This window comes from Arvicanthis niloticus, chromosome 6 (assembly GCF_011762505.2).
Source record: "Arvicanthis niloticus isolate mArvNil1 chromosome 6, mArvNil1.pat.X, whole genome shotgun sequence".
Taxonomy (NCBI): domain Eukaryota; kingdom Metazoa; phylum Chordata; class Mammalia; order Rodentia; family Muridae; genus Arvicanthis; species Arvicanthis niloticus.
In genome coordinates this window covers 83788206-83815796 of record NC_047663.1, presented here as the reverse complement: position 1 = coordinate 83815796, position 27591 = coordinate 83788206, and the positions used below count along the sequence as shown (strand labels likewise).

The 27591-nt window shown below is 46.7% G+C and overlaps 1 protein-coding gene across 11 annotated transcripts in view; it reads right to left on the bottom strand.

Annotated features, from left to right (window-relative positions):
* Tenm2 (teneurin transmembrane protein 2) overlaps positions 1 to 27591 on the bottom strand; it is a 1226193-nt gene that overhangs the window by 18097 nt on the left and 1180505 nt on the right. For all 11 annotated transcript variants that reach the window (XM_034506847.2, XM_076937038.1, XM_034506844.2 and 8 more), the window contains 6 exons: positions 26410 to 26642; positions 23700 to 23854; positions 21356 to 22230; positions 16357 to 16532; positions 14571 to 14806; positions 1134 to 1430 (listed from right to left, as the gene is read on the bottom strand). In XM_034506847.2, the coding sequence (XP_034362738.1) occupies positions 1134 to 1430; positions 14571 to 14806; positions 16357 to 16532; positions 21356 to 22230; positions 23700 to 23854; positions 26410 to 26642 (1972 nt within the window). The remainder of the gene's footprint in view (positions 1 to 1133; positions 1431 to 14570; positions 14807 to 16356; positions 16533 to 21355; positions 22231 to 23699; positions 23855 to 26409; positions 26643 to 27591) is intronic.

Genomic DNA, 27591 nt, shown 5'->3' with positions numbered 1-27591 from the left:
CATACATATGTGCACATGTGTGTATGCATTTTACCTGTGCATGTCTGTGGGGGCCAGAGGTTGATGTTGGCTGTCTTCTTTAATCACTCCCCACTGTCTGTCAGTCTGTCTATCTATCTATCTATCTATCTATCTATCTATCTATCTATCTATCTATCTATCTTTGAGAAAGAGTCTCACTATGCAGTCCTGGCTAGCCTGGAACTTGCTATGTGTACCAGGCTGGCTTCAAACTCAAAGCCTTCAAAAATTTGTATCTGCCTTGCAGGGGCTTGAATTAAAGGCATGTACCACTATAAAGTGGTACCTGCCACTTTACTTTTTGAGATAGGGTCTCTCACTGAACCTAAATGTACCATTTTGTCTAAGCTGGCTGGCCAGCAAGCTTCCAAGGGTTTCCTGTCTCCATTCTCACTCCCTTAGCACTGGGGTTACGTGTATGCACCACCAAGCCTGATTCTGGGCATTTACATGGAAGAGCCATCTCCCCAGCCCCTGAACGTTATCCAAGTAATGTTTTGGTGAGAAAGGAAGACTCCAGCCTGTACAAAGGACAAACCAGATAAAAGGACCTGCCCAGGGACTAGAGGACCAGGGCAGCCGTTTAAGGTCTCAGCAAATGCTTCCACTAGGCCTTTCTCCACGAAGGAGCCCCGAGCCGGTACTGTCAGACACAGGACTACGCAGAAAGAGTCTGCTGGCTGCTTTGGTCAAAGTGGGAAGGAGTAGCTGTGTGTATCACAGTTTCCAGCAGATTTCCTTCCCCTTGTGGCTTAATTTAGGGAAGCAGAAGTGACCCGCTGACTCCCTAATTCATACATAACGCTTTGTCTTGCTGTCAGAGGATGGTTCAGTTCGATTCAACATCACTGCCTTTCCCGTTTTCATTTTTGTTTTCTTAATTAAATAAAACAATGTCATTACTGGCTGTCTAGCATCCTCCCCCCCCCCCCTTTAATGGCAATAGTACTGACAGCTGGAGGTACACGAAGGGAGCCATGCGGAGTTATTAAAAATGTTAAGATGCCTTATGGCTAGATATCTCAGGCTGGCCGAGCACGGGACGGTGACAGGGTGGTGGTGGGAAGGGGAGCAGAAGCCCCGCTCATGGGCCGTGCACCATGGTCACCCACCTTGTCAAGATAGGAATAGCTCCAGACTTTCCCGTCGGCGAACATGCGGGACACAATCCGGCCCTGCTTATCGATGTCTGTCCTCTCGCTCATGGCCCCACGCTGGAGGCCGGCTAAGCGCCCGTTGAAGAAGTAGGAGACATTGACGGCTGCCAATCCACTGCTTGGGAGCCACAGGAAGGGGCGGCCCACCTGGTCATAAATGATCCTCAGGGTGAATTTCCGGTGGTCGTCATAGATCTTCTCTGTACGGATATTTCGGTCATAATCAATGGACAGGAGATTCCTTCCGTGGACCTGGAGAAACAGAAGGAACCTGGTTTAAAAGGCGTCTAGCGAGCTGCTGGGGGTCGGGGGGTGGGGGAGGATCCAGCTGGGGTGATCAAGTTTGCAGAGGAGGAAGAAACACAGTATCCCATTTGCCTCTTACGTTTCAACGTTTCTGTACACACATACAAAGTGGCTAGGCTTGTATGGAGCCCTGGGCCAGGAAGGAGGCTGCTTTTGGTCAGATGTGGCCACTCTGAGTAGTTAGGTAGCCTGTGCATCGCACAATTCCAAAGGCTGCCGTCTCGATCTGGAAAGTGTGCCTGATGAAACTGTTCAGTATAGATAGCTGTATCCTAGCCCTGACTCAAGGCTTTTGAGTGCCTTACCTGTGTATCCTTGGAGTACGACAATTTATATTTTTTTCTGTAATATAATTCTTTTTTTTTGGGGGGGGGGAGGGGGCTCTCTTCAATCACCAAATCTAATAATCTTTAAGAGCAGGTGTTGTGATTTCTGTGAAGGTAGCTAAAACGGGGTACAGAGGGCTGAGCAACCCCCAGTTCACAAAGACCAGGGAATATAAAAATAAAAATTATAATTCTACAATTCCAACAGGAAGTCTTTTATTTTAACTATCTAGAGGAAAATCTTGCTATTATGAGGGACCCCAGATACTGCTGAGGAGACCTCTGCAGGGCTGTGAATTCCAACAAAGGGAAAAAAAATGATTTACTCAGATGTGAAAGGAACAGGGGAACACGTCCAGACGTGATTTAATATTTATTTAGAAGTTGATCTGATCAAGAGGAATAAGTCTGTCTCAAAAGGCAGAGCTGGGAGACTATACTCTGGTTAGGGGCAAAGGAGACAGACTCCTGGGACCCCAGATGCCCTGAGTGCATAGCTGCAAGGGAAGGAAATGAAGCTGGCTCAGCCCAGACTCTTACAACATAATTTACTGCAGCTCCACAAGTCCCTGGGGTGGCTGCCTAGAGCGGGGGTGGGGGTGGGTGGGTGGGGAGGGTGGGATGGGGGTGGGGGTTTGGGGGAGACATAAACATGCAGTAGAAGAGTTGGTAGCTGTCTGCGGTTGCCTCACCTGACCCTCCTGATGGTGGCTGCGCTCAGAGAAGACAGTGGTGATGACAACAGTAATGCTGACAAGATGCACCTGTGCTAAGCTCCACACAGACAGGGGTCATGTCAGGGGCTGCTCAGCCATTGCTCAGTTAGTGCTCACAAAACCATCACAAGAGGAAGCCCAGGAAGCACATAACGTATTCAGTGTCACACAGTAGGGGCTCTGAGATGGCTCAGTAGGTAAGAGGGCTTGCTGTGCAGGCATGAGGAGCTGAGGTCAGATGCCCTGCATCTGTGTTAAAGGCTCAGTGTGACCATGTGCACCTGTTAACACAGTGCTCTGTGGGTGAAGACAGGAAGACGACCCGGGCTTGCTGGATGCCATCTAAGTTCCAGCTTCAGTGACAAACTCTTGCCTCAAGAAAATAAGGCGGAGAATCACCAAGCAGGATGTCCTTGTGTGCTCTCCATGCTTGGGCACAGATGAACACAATGGATACATCACACACACACACACACACACACACACACACACACACACACACACATACACACACAGACAGACAGACAGACAGACACACACACAGAGTAGTGAAGCAATAGTGTTGGTCTCAACCTAAATTTGTTTTATCTAGTGTGCTACTTTGTCATTTGACCAGCTCCATGGTTCTCTGTGCTGACTTCCACCAAGCGTCTGGTGAGGTGTAAAAGGCTGAGAAGCCCGTGAAGCATTGTCTCAGCCCTGGAGGATTCTCTTCTGCAACTTGTGGGGAGATGGAGACGAATGTTAGTGCTACAGTGACCTGTATTCTGGGGGAAAGCTTTGTGCACAGGTAAAAAAAAAAAAAAAAAACCTTTGTTTTCTAGCGTCCTTAGGGGACAGGGGCAACCTACAGAGAGTAAGTGGTAGTTGCTGGCTGTATTTTTGGGAAGCTCCCTGGAAAGAAAGCCGAGAACTGGCAGCTTTTGTTCCTTCCACACTCTGCTTCATCCTAAGTAAAAGATGGTGCGTGACTGGTACCTAAGCATTCACCCTATGAGCGTGAGGTGAGTGGATTGTTTGTTTGTTTATTTTAAAGACAGAGTTTCCTACTGTAGCCCAGGCTGGCCTGGAATTCACTTCTATAACTCATGCTGGCCTCAGACTTGTAGCAATCCTTCTGCCTCAGACTCCCAGGCATTGGCATCACAAGTATGAACCATGAGATGATATTTGAGGATAGAACCTCTAAGATGATGGCTCAAACAGAAAAAAAAAAAAAAAAAAAAAAACCAGCCTAGAGCCTTGCTGACCCAGACATTTTCAACAGTCATCCACACATACACAAATGGGTTACTTAAGACCTTATCATAAGACAATATAACCCTATATCTTACATCAGGTTCTGTTATTTCTTTTAGGTTTTATTTCATCTTATTTTATATGTATGAGTGTTCTTAAAGCTTACTTATTTTTATTTTATATGCAAAGGTGTTTTGCCTGCATGAATGTCTGTGTGAGGGTGTCAGATTCCCTGGAACTGGAGTCACAGACAGCTGCAAGCTTCTAAGTGAGTGCTGGGAACTGAACCCAGATTCTCTGAAAAAAAGCAGCCAGTGCTCTTAACTGCTGAGCCACCTCTCCAGCCCTAGTGCTAGATTTTGTTGGTTTGTTTATTATTATTTTTTTGAGACAGGCTTTCTCTGTGTAGCTCTGGCTGTTCTGGAACTCACTCAACAAACCAGGCTGGCTTTGAACTCAGAGATCTGACTGTCTCTGCCTCCAAAGTGCTGGGATTAAAGGCACATGCTGCCAATACCTGGCTATGCATGGGTGTTTTGTTTGCATGCTTATCTGTGTACTATTTGTGTCAGTGCTTGTGAAGGCCAGAAGAGGGTACTACATTTCCTGGGATGGGAGTTGTGAGCTGCCATTTGGGTGCTGGGAATTGAGTCCAGGTCTTCTGGAAGAGCAGTCAGTGCTCTTAACCACTGAACCATCTCTCCAGCCCCAAGCCTGTGTTACTTCTAATGTCCACCACTAGTTTTTGAAAATAATGTAATAAATCTCCTAATACTTTCATAGTTTCTGTGTTAATATTTTATATAATTCATATAATTTTAATCTTCACAATTTTTATAGAGTCTCTCTCTCTCTCTCTCTCTCTCTCTCTCTCTCTCTCTCTCTCTCTGCATAGGAACATAGGAACACATGTATGGAGGCCAGATGTCAATATTGGGTGAGACAGGCTCTCTTGGGGTCTCACCAATTTGGCTGGGCTTGCTGGAGAGCAAGCCCAGGGTGCTGTCTCCCCCTTCCAAACACCAGGATTAGAGCTGTGCACCCAGCTTTTAAGTTGGTGCTGGTTATCAAACGTAGGTGCTCATACCTGACTGGCAAGTACTTTGCCACATGAGCCATCACTCCAGTCCCTAGAAACATAGCGGTAACTGAGCTCAGAGGGTCGTGCCCACAGCTGCACAAGAGGATTAAACTCAGGATTCCCAGATGTCCCAGGTCCTGGCCGTTTCCATGGAATCATCCCCAAGAGGAGAGGACAAGATGTGTGAGCCAGAGTGTGGAGCAGACAGTGAACCCAGGGATAGAAGCAGGAACTGAGGTGGGGGACGTCTGGGATGTGAAAGGAAACTCAACAGGTTAAGGTGGATTTTCTTGTGAACAGACTGCATGCCTGGGAAGAGGGTCTGGGAGATTCAGTGAGAGAGGGGCTTTCTTTTTGTTAAAATATCCAAATTGACATGCTGTCTGAATTCTTGGGAACCTTGTTACAAGTCAGTCATCATCAGAGAAAATGCTCAGGAGAATAACTCCCTAGCACACTGCTAACCAAGGAAGGCATTTTGAAAACCACTGGTTACTGTAAACTTCGCCAATGTGAAATTTCTATTAGAAGCCCAACCCTTTTCATAATTAAATGTAATAAATTCACTGAAAGCCCCACCAAAGAGTTCAGGCCGGTTGTGTAATCTAATCAAAAAAAATATTTAATTCTAAGGTCACCATCTATATGGAGGGTGCTAGGGTTGGGGTGTGAGACAGTGGAGGGACCACCAGGCATGCTCAACTTTCTGTGGGTGCCTGCCCCCCAGTTTAGAGCATGCAGGGGCTTTAATTTAGCCACACTGTTCTCTTATTCCAAATTAAATTACCCGACTCGCAATATTTAAATTAACCTTGAGGCTTCCTGGAGAACATAAAAGTTATTTTGAATTATTTTCACTGCCAGGATCAGCACAATTCCCTCCTCAGCCGGCTCGGCAGGCATTCAGCGATAGAGAAACCAATTTTTAAATTAATACAATTTTGTGTTTGTAAGGAAGCCATTATTTTTAATTATCGGGCGTTTTCCTCAGCCTAGCTTCCCCAGTTAATAAAACTCAGCTATTTAGCATGGTTTTTATTTTTGCAGAGGGCAGATTTGGGGAAATAGTTTTCCCTCTGGGATTTCCCCCCAGCGTGTTTTGATCTAACCAAGCGCATGCCTATCACAGAAAGGCTCATAAAAAACCCTGAGAAAAGGAAACACTGTCGTCAAAATGGCCCTGCTGGGCTCATCACGGGTGACTCTAACTCAGCTCTGGGGGCAACAGGAATGTGGGATCTGAGAGACACAGAGGAGGAAATTATACCATGCTAGCCCCCTCCCAGGAAATGGAACTGTAACACAGCAGGACAGATTTCAGCTAGACACACAGAAGAACCCTTTGCTCACTCGGCTCCCAGGATGGGAAACCCAAGGAGATGAACAAGGGAGATTGTGAGAGTCTGCAGTGATTAAAAGCAGACAGGCTTGCCCCTGAGTTTAGCTAGTCACTTACCCACAGGAAAAGCCTGACTAGATGACATTTCATTTCTTTTCTGGGTCAGTCCTCAGGGACTTAAAAGTACCCATCCCCAGATGCCACAGAATAAGACCTAACACCATGCGGGGATCATCACTTGTGCAGACAAAACAAGTTGGTATAAATTTAATATTAGCTTAAATAATGCATCATTAGAGGGGAGAGCCTCTGTAAACATATTAAATAATGGATGCCTGAGCAAACATTATTTTTGGATGACTAGATCTTTTGGGTGGTGGTGGGAGAGGTGGGGAGGGGAAAGACCCAAATCTTGAGTCGTAGTTTGACACTGATTAACTGTGTCATTCCAAAGCCACAACTTCACTGATCCTGCCTCAGTTTCCCATTTGTGATAGTCAGCAAGGTCCCAGTGGGTAGGTTCTTTACCATAGAATTCCGTGTCCCTGGGGCCATGTATGATTATGGAGTTGGAAGGGGATGAAGGTGTGAGTTTTGTCAAGTCTGACCATCTAAAGCACTAATATCAAGACCAGAGAATGTGACTTAGATCATTGGTGAGCATCAAACATCTGAAGGCGGCTCCAAAGAACACTGATGAGTTATTCTGGAAGGTTCTTCCAACTTAGAACTAAGGCAGAGATAGAATGGAGTGATCTTTCATGACATCAACTCCAAATACCAATCCATCCATCTATCCATCCATCCATCCATCCATCCATCCATCCATCCATCCATCCAGTATTTACTGAGTAACTACTGCATGCTTGCTACTGTGACAGACACTGAGACAGAGCCCAGTAATTTCCCATCGAGATGAGGACAGAGGCAGATGAGCTCTGAATGAGAAACGGTGCAGTGAAGAGAGTGGATATCAGTGAGCAGGTGCAGCTTGGGGGTGGGACCTGGAGCCAGCACAAGGGTTGACAGAGAAATTCCCAGAGACTGTGCAGGGACACAAGCAGGACAAGAGAGAGACTCTGATAGGATGGCTGTCCTCAGCAGTCCTCTGTGTCACCACAGGTTACACCCATGGAGGCTGGCAGCATCTCAAAGATCCTTACCATAGCCAAGGAGACTCTGGCTGCTCTAGCTCCCCCCAGCTGTCTGCTGTTCAGGGCCTTTGAACATGCAGGGGTCTTAGCATGGAAGGCTTTTCTTTCCACTCTGGGGACAGAAAATGCCCCTTGATTCTTCAGCTGGTTTTCAGCTCAAATGCCACTTTCCACAGAGTAGCCTTGGCTTATTTTGCATGGTCCCCACTCTTAACCTAGGCTTTCCTTCAGAGCATTGTCACAGTCTTTTGTATGACATTTACTTTATCATTGCTTGTGCTGCTTTAGTAACACTTAAGGTCTCTCTCTCTCTCTCTCTCTCTCTCTCTCTCTCTCTCTGTGTTGTGTCTCCCCATACCATCCTAAACAATGAATTCTTCATTGTGTATATATGCTTGTGATCCTAGCGCTTGGAAGGTTGAGACAGTAAGATTGGAAATTTGGAGCCAGCCTGGGCTACATAGTAAGACCTTGTCTTAAAAAGCAACAGAAAAAAAAAAAAAAAGCCCCACCCTAACACTTACTGGAGCCACACACTCATGAGTACAGGGTCATGCCACAGCTACCAGTCTCGGTTCAGAATGTATACAATGCTAGCTGTCCCTTCCTACCCTGGGCACCCCAAGTCTACTTTATCTGTACCCCACCCCACTCTCTCTTGTCTGCTTCCTGCCCTGCATGTCTATTTTGCTAGGTCCTGATGCCCCCCCCCCCCCCCCCCCCCCAGCTAACTCAGCCTGGTTCCATTACCCATGAAAGAAGGGAGGGAGGCAGAGAGAAGAAGTAAGAGCTTGGGGACTGAAGTCTGAGACTGGGGATGGGTACCCTATAAACTCTCTTCTCCCTTTTTCCAAATAAACTTGAGGGCTCTGGAAAAAAAATCACAATCACAATCACAACTCACCAACAATGGGGCTGGAGAGAAGGCTCAGTGGTTAAGAGCATGTGTTAAGGACCTGGGTCGAAGAATTCCTAGCATACTGCTCACAACTGCCTGTAACTCCAGCTTCTGGGAATCCAAATGCCCGCTTTGTGACAATGAGGGTACCCGCACACACCGCTCCTCATATACGCATAGTTGAAAACAAATCTTTAACACAACTGCAGCAGCAGCAGCAGCAACAACAACAAACAAAAGACTTTATAATACAATACATTGTCCAGAAGTGAAGTATTCTTTGCTTAGGGAATTTATGGTTTAATGTGAGCCCAGAGGCTTGCCCTTCTAATTATGTATAATTTAAACTAATATTCAAACTCAAGGTGCTGCAAGCAGTTCTGGATACATTAGCCATGTTCTTAAAAGTCATGTAGGCTCTTGTCTGTTTTGGTCACAAGTGCACACTGAGTAACTGGGTCAAGACGACAGTAGGCATTGGAGAGAGAAAACCCTAGACAGGTGAAGAATGCATGCATCAGGGCATGAAGGGCCTAATCCATGCTTTCTAGATGATAGTGTGCTAACAGACTTGCCTGGCTGGGCCCTCCCCAGAACTGAGTTCAGGATGGTATGATCATACATCCACATACATGCCTACCCCCAACCTTGTCCCGAGATATTATGATTTGCTACACAAATAAAAGCAATGCCCACCAGTGTGTATCTGTACCACTACTGTGGTATCATACTAATTATACAGCGGGCAAAACAAAATCACTAACTCCCACTTCATATTGGAACACTGCTAACACTGATACCGGTGTCGGATGGAAGATTATTTTGGAAGCGATTTTTCTTTTGTTCGGATACCTACCTGTGTAGCTGTTGCTTGCACTTGCAATCTCTATGTAAATCACAATCAAGAAGAAATACCCTAGTGTCATAGGCCCTCGTTTTTAGAGAGAGTCAGGCACAAATCCATGTTAGGAAAGAGAATGGGTGGGTTTTAAATCGTAGTGCGAGGGTTCATTTTCAGTTGCTTCTTCTCCCAGAAGCTGAGGAGAAAGTCTTACTGGGTGTGGGAGCTAGGCTTCTAGTTTGCCTTGTGGCCAGGTTTTGGAGGGAAGACACAGAATATATTTGCTGCCTCTCCCCCACCCCACCCCCAGGCTACATGGCTCTTTTATGAGGGTCCAGGTTTGGACAAGTGACCAGAAACTGACCAATCACAGGTCTCCATCACCCTAACCAGTGCCTAGAACAGGGAAGTGAAACACACTCATGCCAGCCAATCACAGTTCCTCTGTGGGACCTTTTTTATTTGTATGTTTCAATGCAGAGACTCTGTCCTATGGTCTTACTAAGCTGATGATGTAAAATTTTGGCCAAATCTTCTTGACACTCCCCCCCCCCCACACACACACTGTAAAGAGAGTACCAGTCTATTGTACAAGAAAATTAGGTCAACTGCCAAAGTGAATACTGAAGGAGGCTATGAGAGAGGAGAGCAATGTTAACCAGGTGACATATTGGAGTCTCTAGGGCCATCTCCTCCCTTGTGGTGGCCCACTGTGTGAGACAATGCATGTCTGTTTTTGCCATGCTATCTTGATTATGATTTGCAGGTAGATTCTGGACAGATATGGGGGCATGTGCTTTGAACTTTTACCTTCTTAGGGGGAGGGGAGAATTTATTTGGTAAACATCTTCAAGGTGGGGTCTAAAGAGGACATGTTTATCACATCTTCCCACACAACACTTGTCACCAGTATGGGATGTGGCATGGTCCCTGTGTTTGTGGAGCTGAGAGATACTGCGGATGAAGCAGTTGTTTTTGAAATGCCAGACGGAATAGTGAGAGGAGAGGAGGAAAGCAACAGGGGGGACTCTTTCAAGAAAGAGATAAGTCTGCCTTTCTCGACATTGGACAGGGAACATGGGACTGATCCTTCCAATTCTGTCTACAGCGCTGCCATCTTACATGTTCCCCATATAAAAGGAAGAATGTCTGGCGCTTTCATTGGCTAAAACATATTTCTGTTTTTTGTTTGTTTTGTTTTTGTTTTTGTTTTTGTTTTTCTGAGACAGGGTTTCTCTGTGTAGTCCTGGCTGTCCTGGAACTCACTCTGTAGACCAGGCTGGCCTCGAACTCAGAAATCCACCTGCCTCTGCCTCCCAAGTGCTGGGATTAAAGGCGTGCGCCACCACCGCCCAGCTAAAACATATTTCTGATCAGAGGACTGTGACAAGAACAGGTCACCAAGATGGGTTAGTGTGGTGGATAGCCCTAGCCTCTTGTTGTCATGGTAATTCCACTCCTGGGAGGGGCTGCGAAGGAGGAGTGAATCTTGTAAACCTTCTGTCCAATCAAATTTGTTAAATAAAGGCTACAGCCAGTGATTGGGCAGTGGAAGAGGAGTGGGAGGAGCCAGAAGCAGGGAAAGAGGAGAAGACCAGGAGAGCTTGAAGGGAGGAGTTGGTGGAAGAGAGAGAAGACGAAGAAGACCTTGACCTAGGAAACCGCAAGTTGTTAAGATCTCTTTTAGCCGGGAAATAGTGTAGTTTAATGGTAAATCTGCCCAATCTAGGCATGTAGCATTCATTTTATATTTATTGACTTGTGTCTTTATTCTATGGACTCCCTATGGGCAGGAGATTTACCGCAACAGGTTAGGACTTCACTGGCTGTTTGTTCTGTTATAGATAAGTTCTTTGCTGGGAATTTTGGACACATCTCAACATTGGACTTCACAACCCCAAGTAGTCAGACTTGTAGGAACTGGCTGGTGCTAAGGAGAGGCCAGGCCATCTGGTTTAGTGTGTGACAATTGCCAGGTGCTACCCTAGTTCCTGAGACTCACTCCACATGCTGTCCTTATCCTGGGGGAACAACCTCTTTCATGCCGGGACCAGCTACATCTTCATGTTCCTGCCTGGTCTCTTTATCTTAGAAGGCATGGCTGGGGTCACACCGTCTCCCACACCTATTTTGGCTTTCAGTGTCTGGCCTCTCTCCATTAGCTAGCTCAGAGTCTGGCATAGCCTCCCTGGTCTACATGGACGGCCTCTTGGAAGTCAGCACTGCACAGCAGCCAGGCTTGCTGCCAAGTCCTATTAATCATGTGTGTTGCAACTCTCTCAGGCCTCTCCTGCTTCTCTCTTTCCCCTGCTGGAGACCAGTTTCTAGTTTGCATTACTGTAACAACTCTGAGGTGTCCCTCTCCTCCTGTCTGGTCTCCTCCTCCTCTGTCTTCCTCTGCACTCTAGGAAGCAGGAGAGATCTTTGTAATCCACAAATCCCCACACTTCACTTTACTAATTAAGCCTTGGGACAACTCTCCATGGCTCTCAGGATAAATACCGGCCTAGTATAATATTCCTTTCTTTGTGGCCCTGGCTACTTTCTCTCAGGCCTCCTGAGTTTTGGAGGTTTTCTGAACTGGATACCACTATCCAGTATCCTTGCCTTCTTGAGGGTATCTTGTTGGGGGCCGACTTTTTTTGTCTAGAAATTTCTTTCCCATATCTCTCCTGGCTAATTCCCGCTGCTCTTCAGAACCGACTCTGACTTCCCCAAAGCCCTCCCTGGCCTCTTGCTAACCTTGTGCCCTGACGTGGGTTCCCCAAATCTTCTTTCAGTTTCTCCCTGGCAATCAGAAAAGTCATTTTTCAAGCTTCTTTGGGATTAACCCAACTGTCCTATCCTGGGCGCGGGGAAGGAGTGCACATCACATTCACGCTAACTCGCCAAACTTCCTTGAAGTGTTTAAACTCTCCCTCTTCTACAGAAGCCTCAGGGACCATGTGTGTTTGATGCGGTGAGACCCCAGTGTAGAACAGCTGGGTCTAGTCATCATTCAAAATTGCTGTGTGGCTCATTTGGACTGTGATGGGTGAAGCTTTTGAGACTTCAGGGCCTATTTGTTATCTGGGCCATGGGTTACCTGCTCCTGGCTGCTACGTGTCCCTTTCTCGGTGGTACCAGTTTGACACGGTGCCACTTACAAAAGCCCTCTTTGACAGATCCCAAGCTCCCTCGGTAGAAGGCCTCTGCTTTCCTGTTCTCTAGCTTACTTATTCCACAGTGCTAGACAAAAAGACTGGGCACTCATTAAACTCTTCTCTAAATAGATGTAAGACGCTTGGCCTCATGGGAGACAGAGAAGGGGTGAAAAGAGGCTGGCCACAGGGAGAGAAGTCCAGATCTTCCTGCTCTGAGACAGCCTGGTTGCTGTGGGGGCAGAGAGATGCGGCTAGTTTAGAGGCTACAAAGTTCCTATAGGAACTCACGAAGCACAGTGAGGTTGGGGGAAGGGCATGCCAAGGTCCCGGAATCCACACTGCACTCAGCTTCTCCCCCACACCTTTCCTCCAATGGCTCCCTCACAGTTTCCAGGAGTTTCTTTTATTTCATTCACTAAACAGTTTATGAACTGAATTAAAACAAATGAGATGCAAATAAATTCCAGGCTTTCTCCCTCATTTTCAAATTACATTTTCAGTCCACTCAACCTGTTATAATCTCATAGTGATTTTCATTTAAGAGAGCTAAATGGATATGTGATTATTGTTACAGGAACGAACACCAGACAATTAAATGTTGAGGTGTTGATAGATAAAACTGTGTTTTGATTTGCATAAACACGATGCCAGCAAGTCTAACCCTGGCAGAAACTCAGTTATAAGACTTGCGTGCCTAACTTCTGTTAATTACCACAAGTACCATTATTAAGAATTTTAATATTCAGAGTTGGGATTATTGCCATTTTATTTTAGGGCCACATTTATCTTTATTTTGAAAACTTAGTCAAAATGCATAACTAATTTATCAAGGAAAAGGCACGATTACTCCTTATAATCAACTTCTACAGTGCAGCATATCAAAAATCAATTACACAGCCCCGAATCCAGTCATTAAGGATTTAGCCACTAATCTCATTCCATTTTTGTCTTTAGGAAGATACTGCAGCTTGCAACTTTGCAGATATCGGCAGAGGAAGAAAATACATGGGAGTCTGCTGATAACCTAACGTGAAGAATTAAACTCTAGTCAGACAAAGGCGGAATCTTAATGTGGAGGGGCCTGGCTCTGCAGGGAGGTCACCTGGCTGGCTGCCTTTCAGAAGTTATGACCTAAGTTTGGCAGGTCCTCAATCCTCTGCTCCCAGGGATTCTAAAGCATTGTTTTGACTCTGCCTTGCCCGGTGGATGGCTGTCTTCCTAGGGCCTCCTTGACCGGCAATTATCTTAGGTCTTTATTAGTCAGCTTCTTGCTGTCTCCTCTTTCATGCCCCTTGCCCCTGGGTGAAACTGTCAGAGCTCTGCTTGGGTGACATCTACCTTAAGTGTCCAGCTCAGGGCCTGGATCTAAGTGCTCGGTAAACATGCGTTGGGGATGGTGAAGACTGAGGTTTCTAGGACTCATCTCCTTCCCCGGGGAGAAGGGTTGTCACCGTGGTGGTAGAAGTAGGTCCCTCTGTGTGACAAGACCTGACAGAGGCAGGATCCACAGTGCTCTGATCATCTAAACAGGAAGATGTGTGGGACTGTGGCTAAGGATACGGGCCTGAGAATAAGCTAGATTTGACCTGGGGTCAAATCCTGGCTTCGCCTTGAGTTTTAGCTATGGTGTCCTGACATTTAATTAGTTTCCTTGAATCTCTCTTTTCCATTTGAGAACTGGGAGTGATAACATTGATCTCAAAAGGCTATTGGGAAGATTATAGTAATACAAATAAAGTCTTTGACTTCGTGTTCATAGTGTGGATGTCTTTAACAGGCATGTCTCAGTTAGCCTCTGCATAGATGTCCTCAGTAAGTGTGTCTTTGTTAACTTTTCCACGATGTAAGTTAGGGCTGGTCAAGACTTCCTTCTGCTCACCTATTTATTTATATCTATATTTTTATTTTTGGGACCACATACTAACCCCAAGGGACCTGTCTTCACATACCCAGTGATCATCCTGTGTCTGCCATTTTTCAGAAGAATATCACTTCATGGCTGTGAGGAGCACACATTATACTTTTGTTCTTTCAGTATCTAGCAAATTACTAAGCACATCGTGGGAAACCAGCCTCGTATTGTCCAGATAGTGAAGTTGGCAGTGAGGAGGAGATGGCATAAAGAAGACCAATACTTTCTCCAGCTGAGGCATCCAGTGAATCTATCCCAGGGACTGCTGCCCATCCATCTCGGGGAATGGAGGGATTTCCCCTTAAACCCAGAGGAATAAATCTTCCATCTTCTGAAAGTGGAAAGTGTTCTGGAGGCTAACTAACATTCCCTCTGCCGTGTGATGAAGGGACCTGTCCCCTCCGAGTCTGTGCGGGGGCCAGAGTGGACCCACTTACCCGAAGCTTCCTCCCAAAGATGGTGACTTTGCCTTTGATCTGTTCCTTCCTCAGGCGCCACTCAATGGAGTTCAGGCCATTCTCCATGGGCAGTGAGATGTTGCAGCGCCCAATGGTGGGGGTGATGGTGCCCGCAAGGACGTGGGGCTCGCTGTGAAAGCTAACACCCATGCCGTTGGCATACATCACCCGCAGGGTCCCATTATTGCAGAGCTGGTAGCTGCTTCGCACTTGATCTGGAAGAATGGGAGTGGGGGGGGGTGGGTGTGGGGAGAGAAATTATCCACTCGATTAGTCAGGAGAGAATAGAACCCCTATTTTTGCAGGTTTCCATGGTACTTTGCAGCTGTCAGTCTGAGGCCGCCTTCAATTAGCACACACACAATGGGAAGGTGAGTAGAGGAGATGCTACTGATCCATGGGAAGGAAAACATTATTAATATGTGGCACTCCAGAAATAATTATGCCGTGATATTTTTCTTTTACTCACTGAAGACTATTAATAGCACATTTAAACATTTAAAGATGTCTATTGCCTACACAATTTGTGTCAATCAAATCCCCGAACTTTAACATATATATTTTAGCTTATATGAAAAAAAAAAAATAAATGAAAGGCACACTACTTCAGTTTTTCCTCCCCTTTGGCCTATCATCTAACCCAAGGTTGATGGTCTAACCGCAGGTCAGATGCACTGCTAAGCAAGTTCAGTGTTCAGCAGCTCGGTGAAGAGAAAAAGCTACCTTCCCTTCTCTTTTCGGCTGCCTGTATCTCTATATTACCAAAGAACGTGGGAAACACACAGTGTGTGGTAGATGGAGACAGTAGGTGCTGATAATGGGTGTTTATCTTCCCGAGTAGAATCTATGCCAGTCAATCAGACTTCTGACCTTTTCCTGTATCAGAGAATCACATACAGGAGCCCACTTTTATAGGCACACTGTTTGCACATCATCCTGGTGAAGGAGCCAGGCTGGGCTTGCCTCAGAGATGCCAGCTTTGGGAGAGTGAGCAAGAGTGTACCTGTCACTCAGTGACTCCGGCCATCATACAGAAGGACATTAATCATCTGGCAGGGCAGAAATAGAGCCATTGAAATGGGCTTTGCCGAGGGATAATAGTCTAGAAATGTCATCATTTATCTGCCGAGACGACACTTTTATCCTTTGACAACTGGCTAGCCCACCGACATTATATCTTAATTAAAGGAAAAAATTAATCTGCAGAAGGCTGCTTCTTGCCAGCCTCTGTGCTTGCCCTGGACTGCAATACAACAAAAACAACGGGTGGTCGGAGACCTTGGGGATCTGGGTCCTGGCAAGAGATTGCTCAAGAGCTTGGATCTCAGGCCAGCCAACTCAATAAAAACATGTTTGTGGTAGAGAATCAGAATGGAATGACAAAACCAAAATCCAGTGGTAGCCCTGGAGAGTAAACAGCACTTGAGCTAATAATTGGATTTTTAGAGGGCAAAGGGAAAAATAAAAGGTAAGGAACAGGAAAAAAGTAGTTGGGGCATAAACTCAGATGTTTTTACATATGTAGATTTCCCCTGGTAACTAAATCTTTGGTGAGAGGGTATGACATGTCCCTGTATCTGAGAGATTTATTTTTATTTTATTTTTTCCCCTTGAGACTGTTTTCTGGAAGAGTGGGTTTGCTGTAGACATTTGAGTAAGACAGAAAGCTGAGGAATGTTCTGGATGTTTAGAAGTTCTCTCAGGTGAGGGATTGCTGGCTCTGGGACTGTGGATGGGCTTGGAGCGGAGGTTGCCTGGACCTTACCTTGTACCACTGTATAGGAGGCCTCCACTGAAGAGAGGTTGGTGATCACAGTGACATCATCATCACGGTTGGAGTTCTCGATGTCAATGGTGATGGATTTCTCCATTTCCCGGTGCAGACTGGTCACCACCCCCGTGGGGCGTGTCACATTGGTCAGACGGCCCTCATGGTCATAGCTGGAGGAGAGAAACAGTAGTTGGAAGCACAGTCTGTGGAGACAGAAGTTTCTTTGGCATTTAGATGCACAGGAAGGCCAGACCCACAGGAGCAGAGAAAGAGAGACCAGAGGTGGGTGGGGTGATCATGGATGGTGTTCTACACTGAAGTCTCGAGGTTCCCAGACCTCCTCCTGCCCGGAGGAGCAATGCTGCCTCTTTCCTGTTGGTATCACTAATTTCAGTTCAGTGGAAACCTGTCCCTGAGTGTCAAGCAGGACATGCTTAACACTACTTCCTGAGCTGGTAGGAATCCTTGTAAGCATCCTTTATGTCTTTGTGGAACTACACATAAAGGAACAAGTTGATACTCTCAACTCTCCACTCTATTGTGCCTCACCTCTGCTGAGCAAACCAAACTCTTATTTATTTTTAAATGCACATGCATGTGTGTGTGTGTGCCTGTGTGCATGTGCGTGCGTGCCCATGAAAGACCGAAGAGAACGTAAGATCCTCTAGAACTATAGTTATAGGCAGTTGTGCGCCACCCAGTGTGGATGCTGGTGGACTTGAGTCCTCCAGAAGAGCAGCCGGTGCTCTTAATCACAGAGTCACTTCTCCAGCTCCTAAACCGCACTGTTTACCTCAGGCATTTGAGATTGCCCAGCCTTAGTCTTTCGCTGGGGTCCCACCTCGTTCCACTCCTCACCTTGTAGACCTCTCACAAGTCAGCCTGGGCCAAACAGCTACAGCACTAGAAGCCTAGCTCAGTCACGTAGTAGTCTCAGATCAACCAAGCTCAGATACACTCGCCTGCCGGGAGGCTCCTGGATCTCAGTTGTCCTCACGTCTGACCGTGCCGTGATTACACTTGCTGCCTGCACAACTCCGTGAAGAGAGTTCTTTACAGATCTATGTTGTCTTTGCCCCTTTCTAAGCAGGCGGATCTGGTTTCGCCGCTTCCAGGTAGCAAGTATTTGCCCTCACTAGAAGGCCGCTGTTCTTACACTTTTTAGACATTAGGGGAAGAGAATGGCTCTTCCTGTATTCTATATATGGAAGCCTCTGAGCAATCTTGCACGGGGCCCTTACAATCAGGAGAGACAGACGGGGAGGAGGATGGAGCAGTGAAGCTTTTGCTTAGAGAGTGAGAAAGGATATACAAGTCTGGACCTCTACCTGAAGGAGGGTCTCCTTCTGGACTAGGGAAAGGAACCCAGTTGGCAGGTTCTGAGTGACAGGTCCAGCATGTGGGAGGGAATGAGGTTCTCCATGGGGGGTCCCATGGGGAAGCCGTGGGGAAAATTACTGATAAAACACATGGAGGGATCTGGGATACTTGGGATGGAGAACTGGGTCAGTCGAGGAATGACCTGGCAACTGTTATCCTTAGGGAGAAGAGGAAACAGTCAAGCTCTGTAGGTGCCGAGTTGCATGGCCAGTGGGATGAAGGTAATGAGGGTGACAGGAAGCTTAGTGAGCTGGGGGTCAAGCCTATTGTCTGTCCCATCCCTTGCCTAGGACAGTGTGCAGTGGGAATCCTGAGAGCATCTTCCCTGCAAAGGCTTGATGCTGTTGTTATGGAGGGCACCTGGGTCTTTTCTGTCAGTCTTTTTTTCTACTAAAGGTGTGGTTTCTCAGATGTGGGTCCAAAGATTCTATCTACACGAATGACGAATTAGAACTATACTGAAGGATCAGTTATTAAAGATTATTGAATAATTACCTCTACATAAGACAGAAGCCTAGGCAGCTGTCAAAATGAACAGCGTGGGTTCCTATTTATTGACACACATGTATGTGTACACCGGCACACACAGAAACAGAGTTGAGTGGAGAAGGGAAAAACAAAGACCATTCCATCCCTAGCACATGTGTTTTCAAGTGTAGACAAGCATCTCTGAAAATATAGACATATAAATATTCATGGTGGTTTTCTGTGTGAGATTTTGACTAATTTTTGTTTCCTTTGAATATTCCTATAGTTTAGTAATTGTAGCTTCGTTTTGTATTTTAGAAGCATAAAAGTATTTTAAAATAAGAAAGTGATGCAGTGATAATGTTTGGACTTCGGGCGTCTTGCACAGTGCTTAGCAGAGATCCACCATGCAGGGACTGTGTTGAGTATATTCCCTGGAACCCGAGCAGGATTTGAAGGCCAACACTGTATAGTTCCAGGACACCTGTGATGAGCAGGCTGCTGTCCACCCTTCTGAGAGGAGGAAATGAAGCTTTCACTCTGGGGGAATTGGAGGGGATGGAATGGGCATCTCACAGGCTTTGTGGAGAAAGCATGCTCCCTGGCCTGCGGACTGACTCTCAGGTGGGGGATGCAGCTGCTTGTTTTCCCCACGACAGATATGCAGATTCAGCTGTCTGTATAGAAACCTCTCTGCCCTCTGGACCGAGAGTAGTGATCACCAGCAATGGGGTCTCTGTGTTAACTCAACAGACTTGGTAGGACCTTGGTGCCTCGGGGCTTTTGACTTGTTTATAGTCAACAGCCATCCACCAAACACCTCTCATGAGGAAGCAGCTGGTGAAAGCACTGGGGACTTGGATTGGAGTGAAATGGACAAAATTTTATGCCTCATAAATAGATGAAAAGGCAAAGAATGAACCAGGGCTGCTCTTACCTACTCTGAGGACATGGCAACACGGGAGGACCCCCAAAGCCCAGTCCCTACATCTTCATTTTGGTTGGCTCTCCAAAAGCCACCTTCTAAGACAGAGCAATGTAACTGTTTCTAGAGTGACCCATTTGGGTCTGTTTGGGAGACCACAGAGCCTACTTGTTCTAGAACATAACTGCTAAGCTTCATTCTCCAGGAAGTCAGCATCTAGACTGTGTGACACCTGCTGTTTTCCCACTGGCTAGATTTGGAGGAAGAGTTGGCCGTAACAGCAGGGCACACATCACAGTGCCTCTCTTCTGGTGGGCCCGGGACGTTATATTTTTCTACCCCTCTGGACCTCAGTTTCCTAAGGTAGACTCTGACCCTCAGGGTATGGGGATCCACACAAGTGGGAATACAAAGCAAAGCACCGAGAGGACTGAAAGTGTAAAGGGCACCCCTCAATTCTGCTGTTGAAATGAAGTCCCTGTCCAGTTCCTGCATCCTTCTTCATGCAGGAGGGGACAGAGACAGAGATGTGCTTTATTGCTTCCCTCCAGTCTTGTTAGCATCGAGTTTTTGTTGAGCTTCTGAATGCCAATCTTTGCTGATATCTAAAGCTGTCAATGGATGCTCACAACTCCTGTGCAGTTGGTACTACCGTCTCATAGACGTGAACAGGGAAGCTCAGGGAGATTGAGAAGGTTGTTCAATGCCAACCAGGAAGTACATATCGGAGCGGGCATCCACACCACTGCCATCCTGATGCAGAGGCTTGGGGCCTTCCTGGTAGGCCAGGCTTCCTCATGTGGAAAGCCGTGCAATCTGATATTCCCTCTAAGGTGGACTGTGCCCAGGATACGCTATACAGACTCAATAGCCTGCAAATGGTGAAAATTTAATTCCAAGGCTGGGGCTTCCAAAGCTGCCTTCAATCAAGAGCTCATTTTTGTGGGACCCCTACACCTGAATTTCAGAGCTGGACTCCAACCTGGGCCTAATTCAGGAGGGTGCCCTTTACCCCAGCTTTTGCTCCTCGTTCAAGGATTTAACAGCTACTCTGTACATGCCCTGGGTCATTTGATAAAACGGCCAGCAAGAAGCATCTGGGAGGTTTGTGGATTAAAGCCTTAACGCAACTGTGCTGAGAACTAAAGGTGACAGGCAGATGGTCCCCACAGAGGAAAAGAGCCGGTGAAGAACAACCAAGTACCAGCACCTTGAAGGATGTGAAGCTGCTCAGAAGTCCCCGAGAAGCCCCAAGAAGCCCCAAGAAGGAAGTCAGGACCAGGCAACAATTCTGCAATGCAGTAAAACGGCCAGCAGGTGGCGACAGCTTCCTTTGCATTCTCCCAAACCCACTGGCGTACAAACAGGAAGCGAACATTGTTGATTTAAGCGTGATCAACAATGAAGTCTTCTTTTTTTCCTGTCCCTCCCACCTCCATCTCTCTGCGGTATCCCCTCCCTAACTTACTAAATTCTCAGCTGGCAGCAACACCGAAAGCAAGCCAGGACTTCCACTGTCTAACGTTGGCTCACTGCTGTGGAGAGAGCCCAGAGGCTGGTAAATTCCATTCCGTCTCCAGCAGGTCATTGGGGACTAGCCTCCTCCAACCACCAGCTCTTAGGTTAATACCTGTAGCGGCAGGTTTGCTTGACCAAAGCCGCTTCAGGAGCTGGGGGAAACAGCTTTTTGGCAAAGCAAACGGTCGAACTATTAAGTATGAGATAATTGTTAGGGGAAAATATGGCCAGCCTTCACATCTTTTAATATACCTAGCACTTTATCTGTATTGATCTGCTTCTGCTAAAGAGGAAATTCAGAGTTTATCTACCTGTCTGTGCAATCAAGTGTGTTGCTGGACCTATTGTTAAATCACAGAAGCCCCGCTGGGACCCTCCCACTTCGTTTCTAATTTCCGCACCCATGGCAAACATGAATAATCAGTGGGGTTAATCAGCACTTTATCTCCCAGGTGCTGTGCGTGTCCAATATCCTGAAGTTTGAACGGAGAGCAGACAACAGGAATTCCCAATGCTGGCGGGGAGGATGCACAATATCAGAGGCCCGATAGAGCAAATCATTTAGGAGTCAGGAGAAGGGACATGAATATCCTGCAGCTATAAGAAGTCATTAGAGTTAGCAAGACGTGACTAGGCATTTTTAAAGGCGATGGGATAGAGCAAGGGGAGAGCTCTACAGAGATTGGTTAAAAGCCTACTTACTCATAAAAAGTCGTCCATCCGGTTTCATCACTCTTGGTAGCCAGGAGTCCAGTGTTTCCATCATAAGTCATGAGGCCCAGCTCCAGATTCTGTGTGGACACGGCTTTGAGGCCTCCGTTGGTGCCCACAGTAAGGGTGATAATTTGACTATCTGGCATAAGCAGGTGGCGGGGCATGCCACTGCTGTCCCGGCGGATCTTTAGGGAATTCCCGTTGTTGTCAATCAACTCGGTGACGTCATTGTCAGCGCTGTACGTGAAATTGTACAAGTACTCCCCGGTCACCAGGCTCACCGTGTACTGATGGATACCATCAGCGTTGAACACGTACAATTCCTGTTCTCCCGGAGATGCAGCCTCATACTGGTTGAATGCGTTAAGAACAGGTTTATTTTTGCTGACCGCCCTGATCCGGATATTCCCAAGGTCTGCAATGTAGATGGTGCCATCGGGAGCCACGGCTAAGGAGGACGGTGAGTTCAGGATGGCGTCCGTGGCGTAAGCATCATCTCCCGAGTAGCAGATGCAATTGACATCGTTTTTGCAGTCACAGTCAGAGGCCGCCCCGGCTAAGAGGCAGATCTCTCCGTTGGTGGTGACCTGGCGGAGGCGGTTGATCTTCTTCTCGTCTGTCTCAGTGATGTAGAGCACCCCAGTGTGAGAAATGGCAATGGCGCTGGCTGACTCCAGAGCAGAGTGGATGGCAAGTTTGCTGAGCGAGTAGTCGATGCCGGGAACCTGGCAGTGCATAGGCCGTCCCGCGATGATGCTCACCTGGTGGTTCTCGGTGATCCGAAGGATGACGTTGTTCTCCAGAACGTACAGGGAGTTATCCATGGGGTTGACGGCGAGGTCTGTCGGCCATTCTAGACGGACCTGTACACGACAGATGGCATTTCAAGTACAGCCTCTAACATGTTGATTTTATCATCTAGAAGAAAAAGACTTAGCTTTTAAAAATATTTATTTTATTTTATATGTGTTAATGCTTTCCCTGCATGCATGTTGGAACTCACGTGTGCCTGATCAGAAGGGGTAAGGCCATTGGATTCCCTGGAACTGGAGTTACGTATGGCTGTAACCCACCACATGGATGCCGGGGCTCGAACCCAAGTCTCCTCAAGAGCAACAAGCGCCTGCTTGAGGCCATCTCTCCAGCACCAACTTAGCCTTTAGGAGCAAACTGTACTAGGAATGCTAATCACTGAACCATTGCCGGAGCTGGCTGTTGATGATAGAGGCGAGGGGAGCATGTGACAAATTCCTCCTTCAGTTTCATCTGTCCTGACTGGATCCTGCCAGCTCTATCCACGACACTGTTTCTCAGCTTCAGATGACTAACCAGGGCTACAGCCGTCCACTGCAGTGGACAGGTAGATAAATGGATAAGGGACCAAGACCCTTCAGCCCATAGTCAGCTCTGCAAGCTGTGGGTCAGGGAAGGCTGTGTTCATTTAGAGAGGACACATTTGTCTAAATTGGAGAAAAGCAACCATGTGGCTTGGAAGGTGGCCCTAGCTAAAGAACAAACAAAGAATGGGCTGGCTAACAAACTACAACTTGAGCGTTTGAAAGAAAAAAAGAAAAAAAAAAAAAAGAAATGAACAAAGCCAAGTCAAATGCATTCTTCCTCTGTGGAATTTGAAATAATAATAATAATAAAAAAAATCTCAGTAGCAAGTTGTCAGTTTGTTGGGAAATTTGAGTTAAAATTTATGAGTCTGACCAAAGGTTGAAAAGACTCATGGATGGGGTGAACATACATGCTGGCCTCTTTGAACGAACGCTGCACATTTGAGGAACCCGTGGTCTCTGCCACTCACTGTAAGAGACCCGACGGAGAAACACACACTTTAGAGGCTGATTGAGGAGGGCTTTGCTCTAGTGACTACTACACAAAGTGGAGGTTTATATAGCGAAGATGCAATCATTCCAGATTAACAGGGAAGTTCTGATTGACATGTAACACCAAACCATACAGTCGCAGATCTTTGAGAATGATGGAGACGGGAGATAATTACACAGCAACCCCTACCCTGTAATCTGCTACTGCTAGCGTGTGCTGCCAGGTTTGCTTCTTAGAGTAGAATTGCCCTCTCTGTTCTCTCTCTCTCTCCTTCCTTCCCTCCCTTTCCCTCCCTCTCTTTCCCCCCTCCCCCTTCCTCTATCTCCTCTCTATTGCCTCTCTCTTCTCCCCGTCTCTTTTCCATCCTGTACTTTTCATATGGATACCTTGATTCTTCCCCAGGTGCATACAGAGTGCATGCTCCCAACTCACATTGGAATATGAAGGAACCATAGGCTTATCTAGAGGTTAGTTAACAATGAGAAATAAAGAGTCCCACCTGGGCCACGTCCATGCTAGAATCACAGCTCAGTGGCCGGACAGCTGTGAGGTCATTGGAGCCCAGCAGGGTGGAGATGATTCCATTTTGGTCGACCTTGCGGATCATGGTGGCGTCAACGAAGTACATAAGCCCGTTCTTGTCTACCGCAATACCTGGGGAAGGAAGCGTAGGATGTACCTTTTTGGACAGGAGAATGGTTTGTGGAGGAGATGGGGGATGCCCTACTCTGGGCATGATGTGCCTGGACCAGGGACCTTACTGGGATGGGTAAGCATCCTCAGAACACTAGCTCTCAGTCCTTTAAAGGCAAACATTTCTCAAGGACACAGTGCTGTGCTGTGCACAATTCTCAGAGTGTCTGCTATATTCCCTCCAGCCAGTGACGTCACCTTGAGCTGAAGAGGAACCAGAGTTGCAAATGAATGAGGAAACAGCCCTGACTCTGCTCTCTGGAAAATGAGTTATTACTAAAGTTCATTGCTCTGAAAAATGATGGGTAGTGTATTGCTCAGATACCCTTCACGACTAATTGTGACAACGAGGCTGAGAAACAGCAACGCTTTCAGCCACAAACTCCCAATTCAAAAATGTATCCTCCAGGAAGAATTCCCAATTAAGCCTTGACTCCAATCAGCACTTCAGTGCCCCTAGGGGACGCAGAGCCCTGGCGTTTCCCTGTCGCAGCAGGGCTGATAAGACACAGATTGCAGCTTCTATTTCTTTTGAGTTTTCATCTCAGTGCCCAAATACAAGGCTTGGCATCCTTAATCCATGCTGCAGGCTGCTTGCACAGTAGCTAAAAATGCTAACAAGAATTAGACCCTGATACGATTACTCCTTAACCCCAAGCATCCTTAGTCCTTTCAAATAGCTGTCCATCGATCCCAGGAACTTGCCAGGACAGGACTCATGGAAACAATACCCATGCTTTTTTTTTTTTTAAACTTCATTATTTATTTAACTTGTGTGTGTGTGTATACATGTAGATGTTTGTATGTGTGCACATGCATGTGGAGGCTAGAAGTTGATGTTGGGGTGCTCTTCCATTTATTTTTTTGAGATAGGGGCTTTTATTGAACTTGAAACTTGATGATTTGATGTAATCAGGGATATCCCCCTGTCTCTTCCTCTCTGGAGTAGGGAATTACAGGTATGTACATTGCACCTGATATTTCTTACATTTAAACAATGAAATGAAATGAAATGAAATGAATGAATGAATGAATGAATGAATAAAGATGTAAGTGCTGGGGACCTGAACACTAAGTGAGACATCTATCCAGCCCTCCTCCAATTCTCATTCTCTCTCTCTCTCTCTCTCTCTCTCTCTCTCTCTCTCTCTCTTTCCCTCTTTCTCTTTTTCTCTCTCTTTCCCTCTCTCACTCTCTATTTCTCTCTCTCTCCCCCTTCTCCCCTCTCCTCTCTCCTCTCTGAAGCTCATGGACAATTTAATTAGCATTTAAAAGAAAAATACCCAAGGCAGACAAATTGTAAATCTCAGCAGCTGCCTGGAGGAGGAGGAAGGAGAACTAGAGGAAGCCATACTATTTACATTAAGACAGCCTGGAGGCCAGCCAGCCACAGGGTAGATGAGCAGGTGCTTGGCAGGGCGGGGAGCTTTAGAGAAATAGTGAGAAAGCCCAAGGTATCAAATAGTCAACTTAGGCTCCTGTCAGCTTCTGGAAGAAAAAGACAGGAGACAAGAATGAGGCAGTAACATCTTTCCCAGTGAAGGCTCAAAAAGGCAGGCAGACTCAATGGAACATCATGGCGGCTTGTAGTGACTGCACCAGGGGCTGGGAATTTTGGGGAAGGAAAGTGCACTATATCATTAAAGGGCTAATTATTCCTCCTGTCCCCTTTAGTGTGGCTTTTCCTGAGGGAGAGTCCCTTGGCCAGGAGATCAGCTAGACCAACTGGATTAACCTAAGGAGGAAGACAAGGGCACGTATCTTTCTAGAGCAGAGGTTCTCAACTTGTGGGTCTTGACTCCTTTCCAGGGGTTGGGGTTGGGGGTTCAAATGACCCTTTTACAGGGGTCACCGAAGGCCATCGGAAAACACAGACATTTACATTATAATTTGTAACAGTAGCAAAATTACAGTTGTGAAGTAGCAACAAAAATTTAATTTTAGGGTTGGGGGCGGGTCACCACAACAGGAGGAACAGCATTAGGGTCACAGCATGAGGAAGGTTGAGAACCACCGAACTGGAGGTGGATTGCATTCTTTCAGCTAAAAGGAAAAAGCATTACCTCACTGAGCAGCCTCCCCTCCGTTCTTAACTGCTACAGTTTCCTTGGGTATTCGCAACACGACAGAGGTGGTGTCTCAGACTTTGAATACACTAGGCCTAACATCAAAGTCTGGTATGGTGGAAGCCCCTGGGCTCTACTGTTTCTTCAGTCCCTACAGCTGCCTCTCTGACAGATGGAGCTCACACTGCCTTCTGGTCCTCTGTGACTCTGTGAAGCAGTCAGAGAGTCCAGGTGCAGACTACCATGTTTCTATAAATGGTATATGTGAGTGGTAAAATTTACTTTTAGAAATAAGTGCTTTACTTTTAATAAAGTCCTGAAGCTTCAACAATAAATGATCTTAGGGAAAAACAAAACAACACAAGATGGTCTTTAGGTTACATGGATTTGCTCAGCTTGCAGCAGGCTTTTCGAGAGGGGTAGAGAGGTTTCTCTCTCTGTGGTCTTTACCTCTAGGACTCATCAGGGTGGCGTCCACAGCTTTCCCTCCATCCCCACAGCGGGCTTCATCGAAGGGTAGACATTGTTCGCCAGTCCCTGCCACGACTTCTGAGTTCCCAGCCAGGTCTTTGGCACCGCTCAGAGACTTGACTCGGTAGATTCGGCGACTGTTGGTGTCAGAGACGTAGAGCGAGCCGGTCACGGGGTCTACGGCCAAGTAGTATTTGTGTCCTGGGCTGTTGCTTTAGGGAAGCACAAAGAGGAAAGAAGGGACTATGCAGCTGGACTCTTGGATCGGAGGTGATTCTTACCTTCTTAGAGTTTGTTTTTTGTTTTTTGTTTTTTCCTTTTAGTGACTTAGTGACACCCTTAGATTTCAACACATCCTGGCTTCCAGATACTCATGATTAGGCTGAAGCTTCTCATACTATTTTGGGATGCAAGGACTCCCATCAAAGTAACAGAATGTTGCTTCATTAAACTGGCAAAAGACCCCTTCCAGTCTTGGCCACTTTAGAGCAAGGACAGTCACTCAATGCCAGCTTCGTGTATTTCCCTTGGGCTTAGTGTACTGTCTCATGGGATTTAGGAACCCAATCCCATGACCATGTTCACTTTTTCATCTATGCCTCCACAAGACCTCCAAGGTCGCAAACACTGGAGCAACCTGGAGTTTTCTAAGGCTTCCGATGAAGAGCTCCCCAGAGCCATCCCTAACCCTTGGCCTTAGAGCTGATTGTTTCCTAGGGTTTATGCAAACGCAACTGGCATTTAGTGCAATGTGGAGTTATCTTGCCGGCACATGTAGTTGATTCTGGCCAAGCCAGCATCCGGCATCTGAATTACTAGCACAGGAGATGTAGTTTTCAAGTGCTGAATTAACACCAAGATCTCAGTGTGAGTCCCGAGCCTCCCTGGATGTGAATCCCTTATGTGTGTGAAGTAGTGTGCGTTTTCTCTGCCACGCCTCTCAGTATCTTCTGTGAGTCTAGTCAGAATGGAGACTCAGAGAACTGGCTCAGGATTAAGACACGGAAAATGTCTGACTTGAACCTAGCTGGGACCTCGGGCAAGTGCTTTGGCAGCATCGGGTATCAGGGTTCTTACTTGGGAAATGACACCATCAAATCTGATCTTTGCTAATGGTCCTGGTCCTTCTGGCTCAAAAGCTTATAGCTCGTCCCTTTGTAC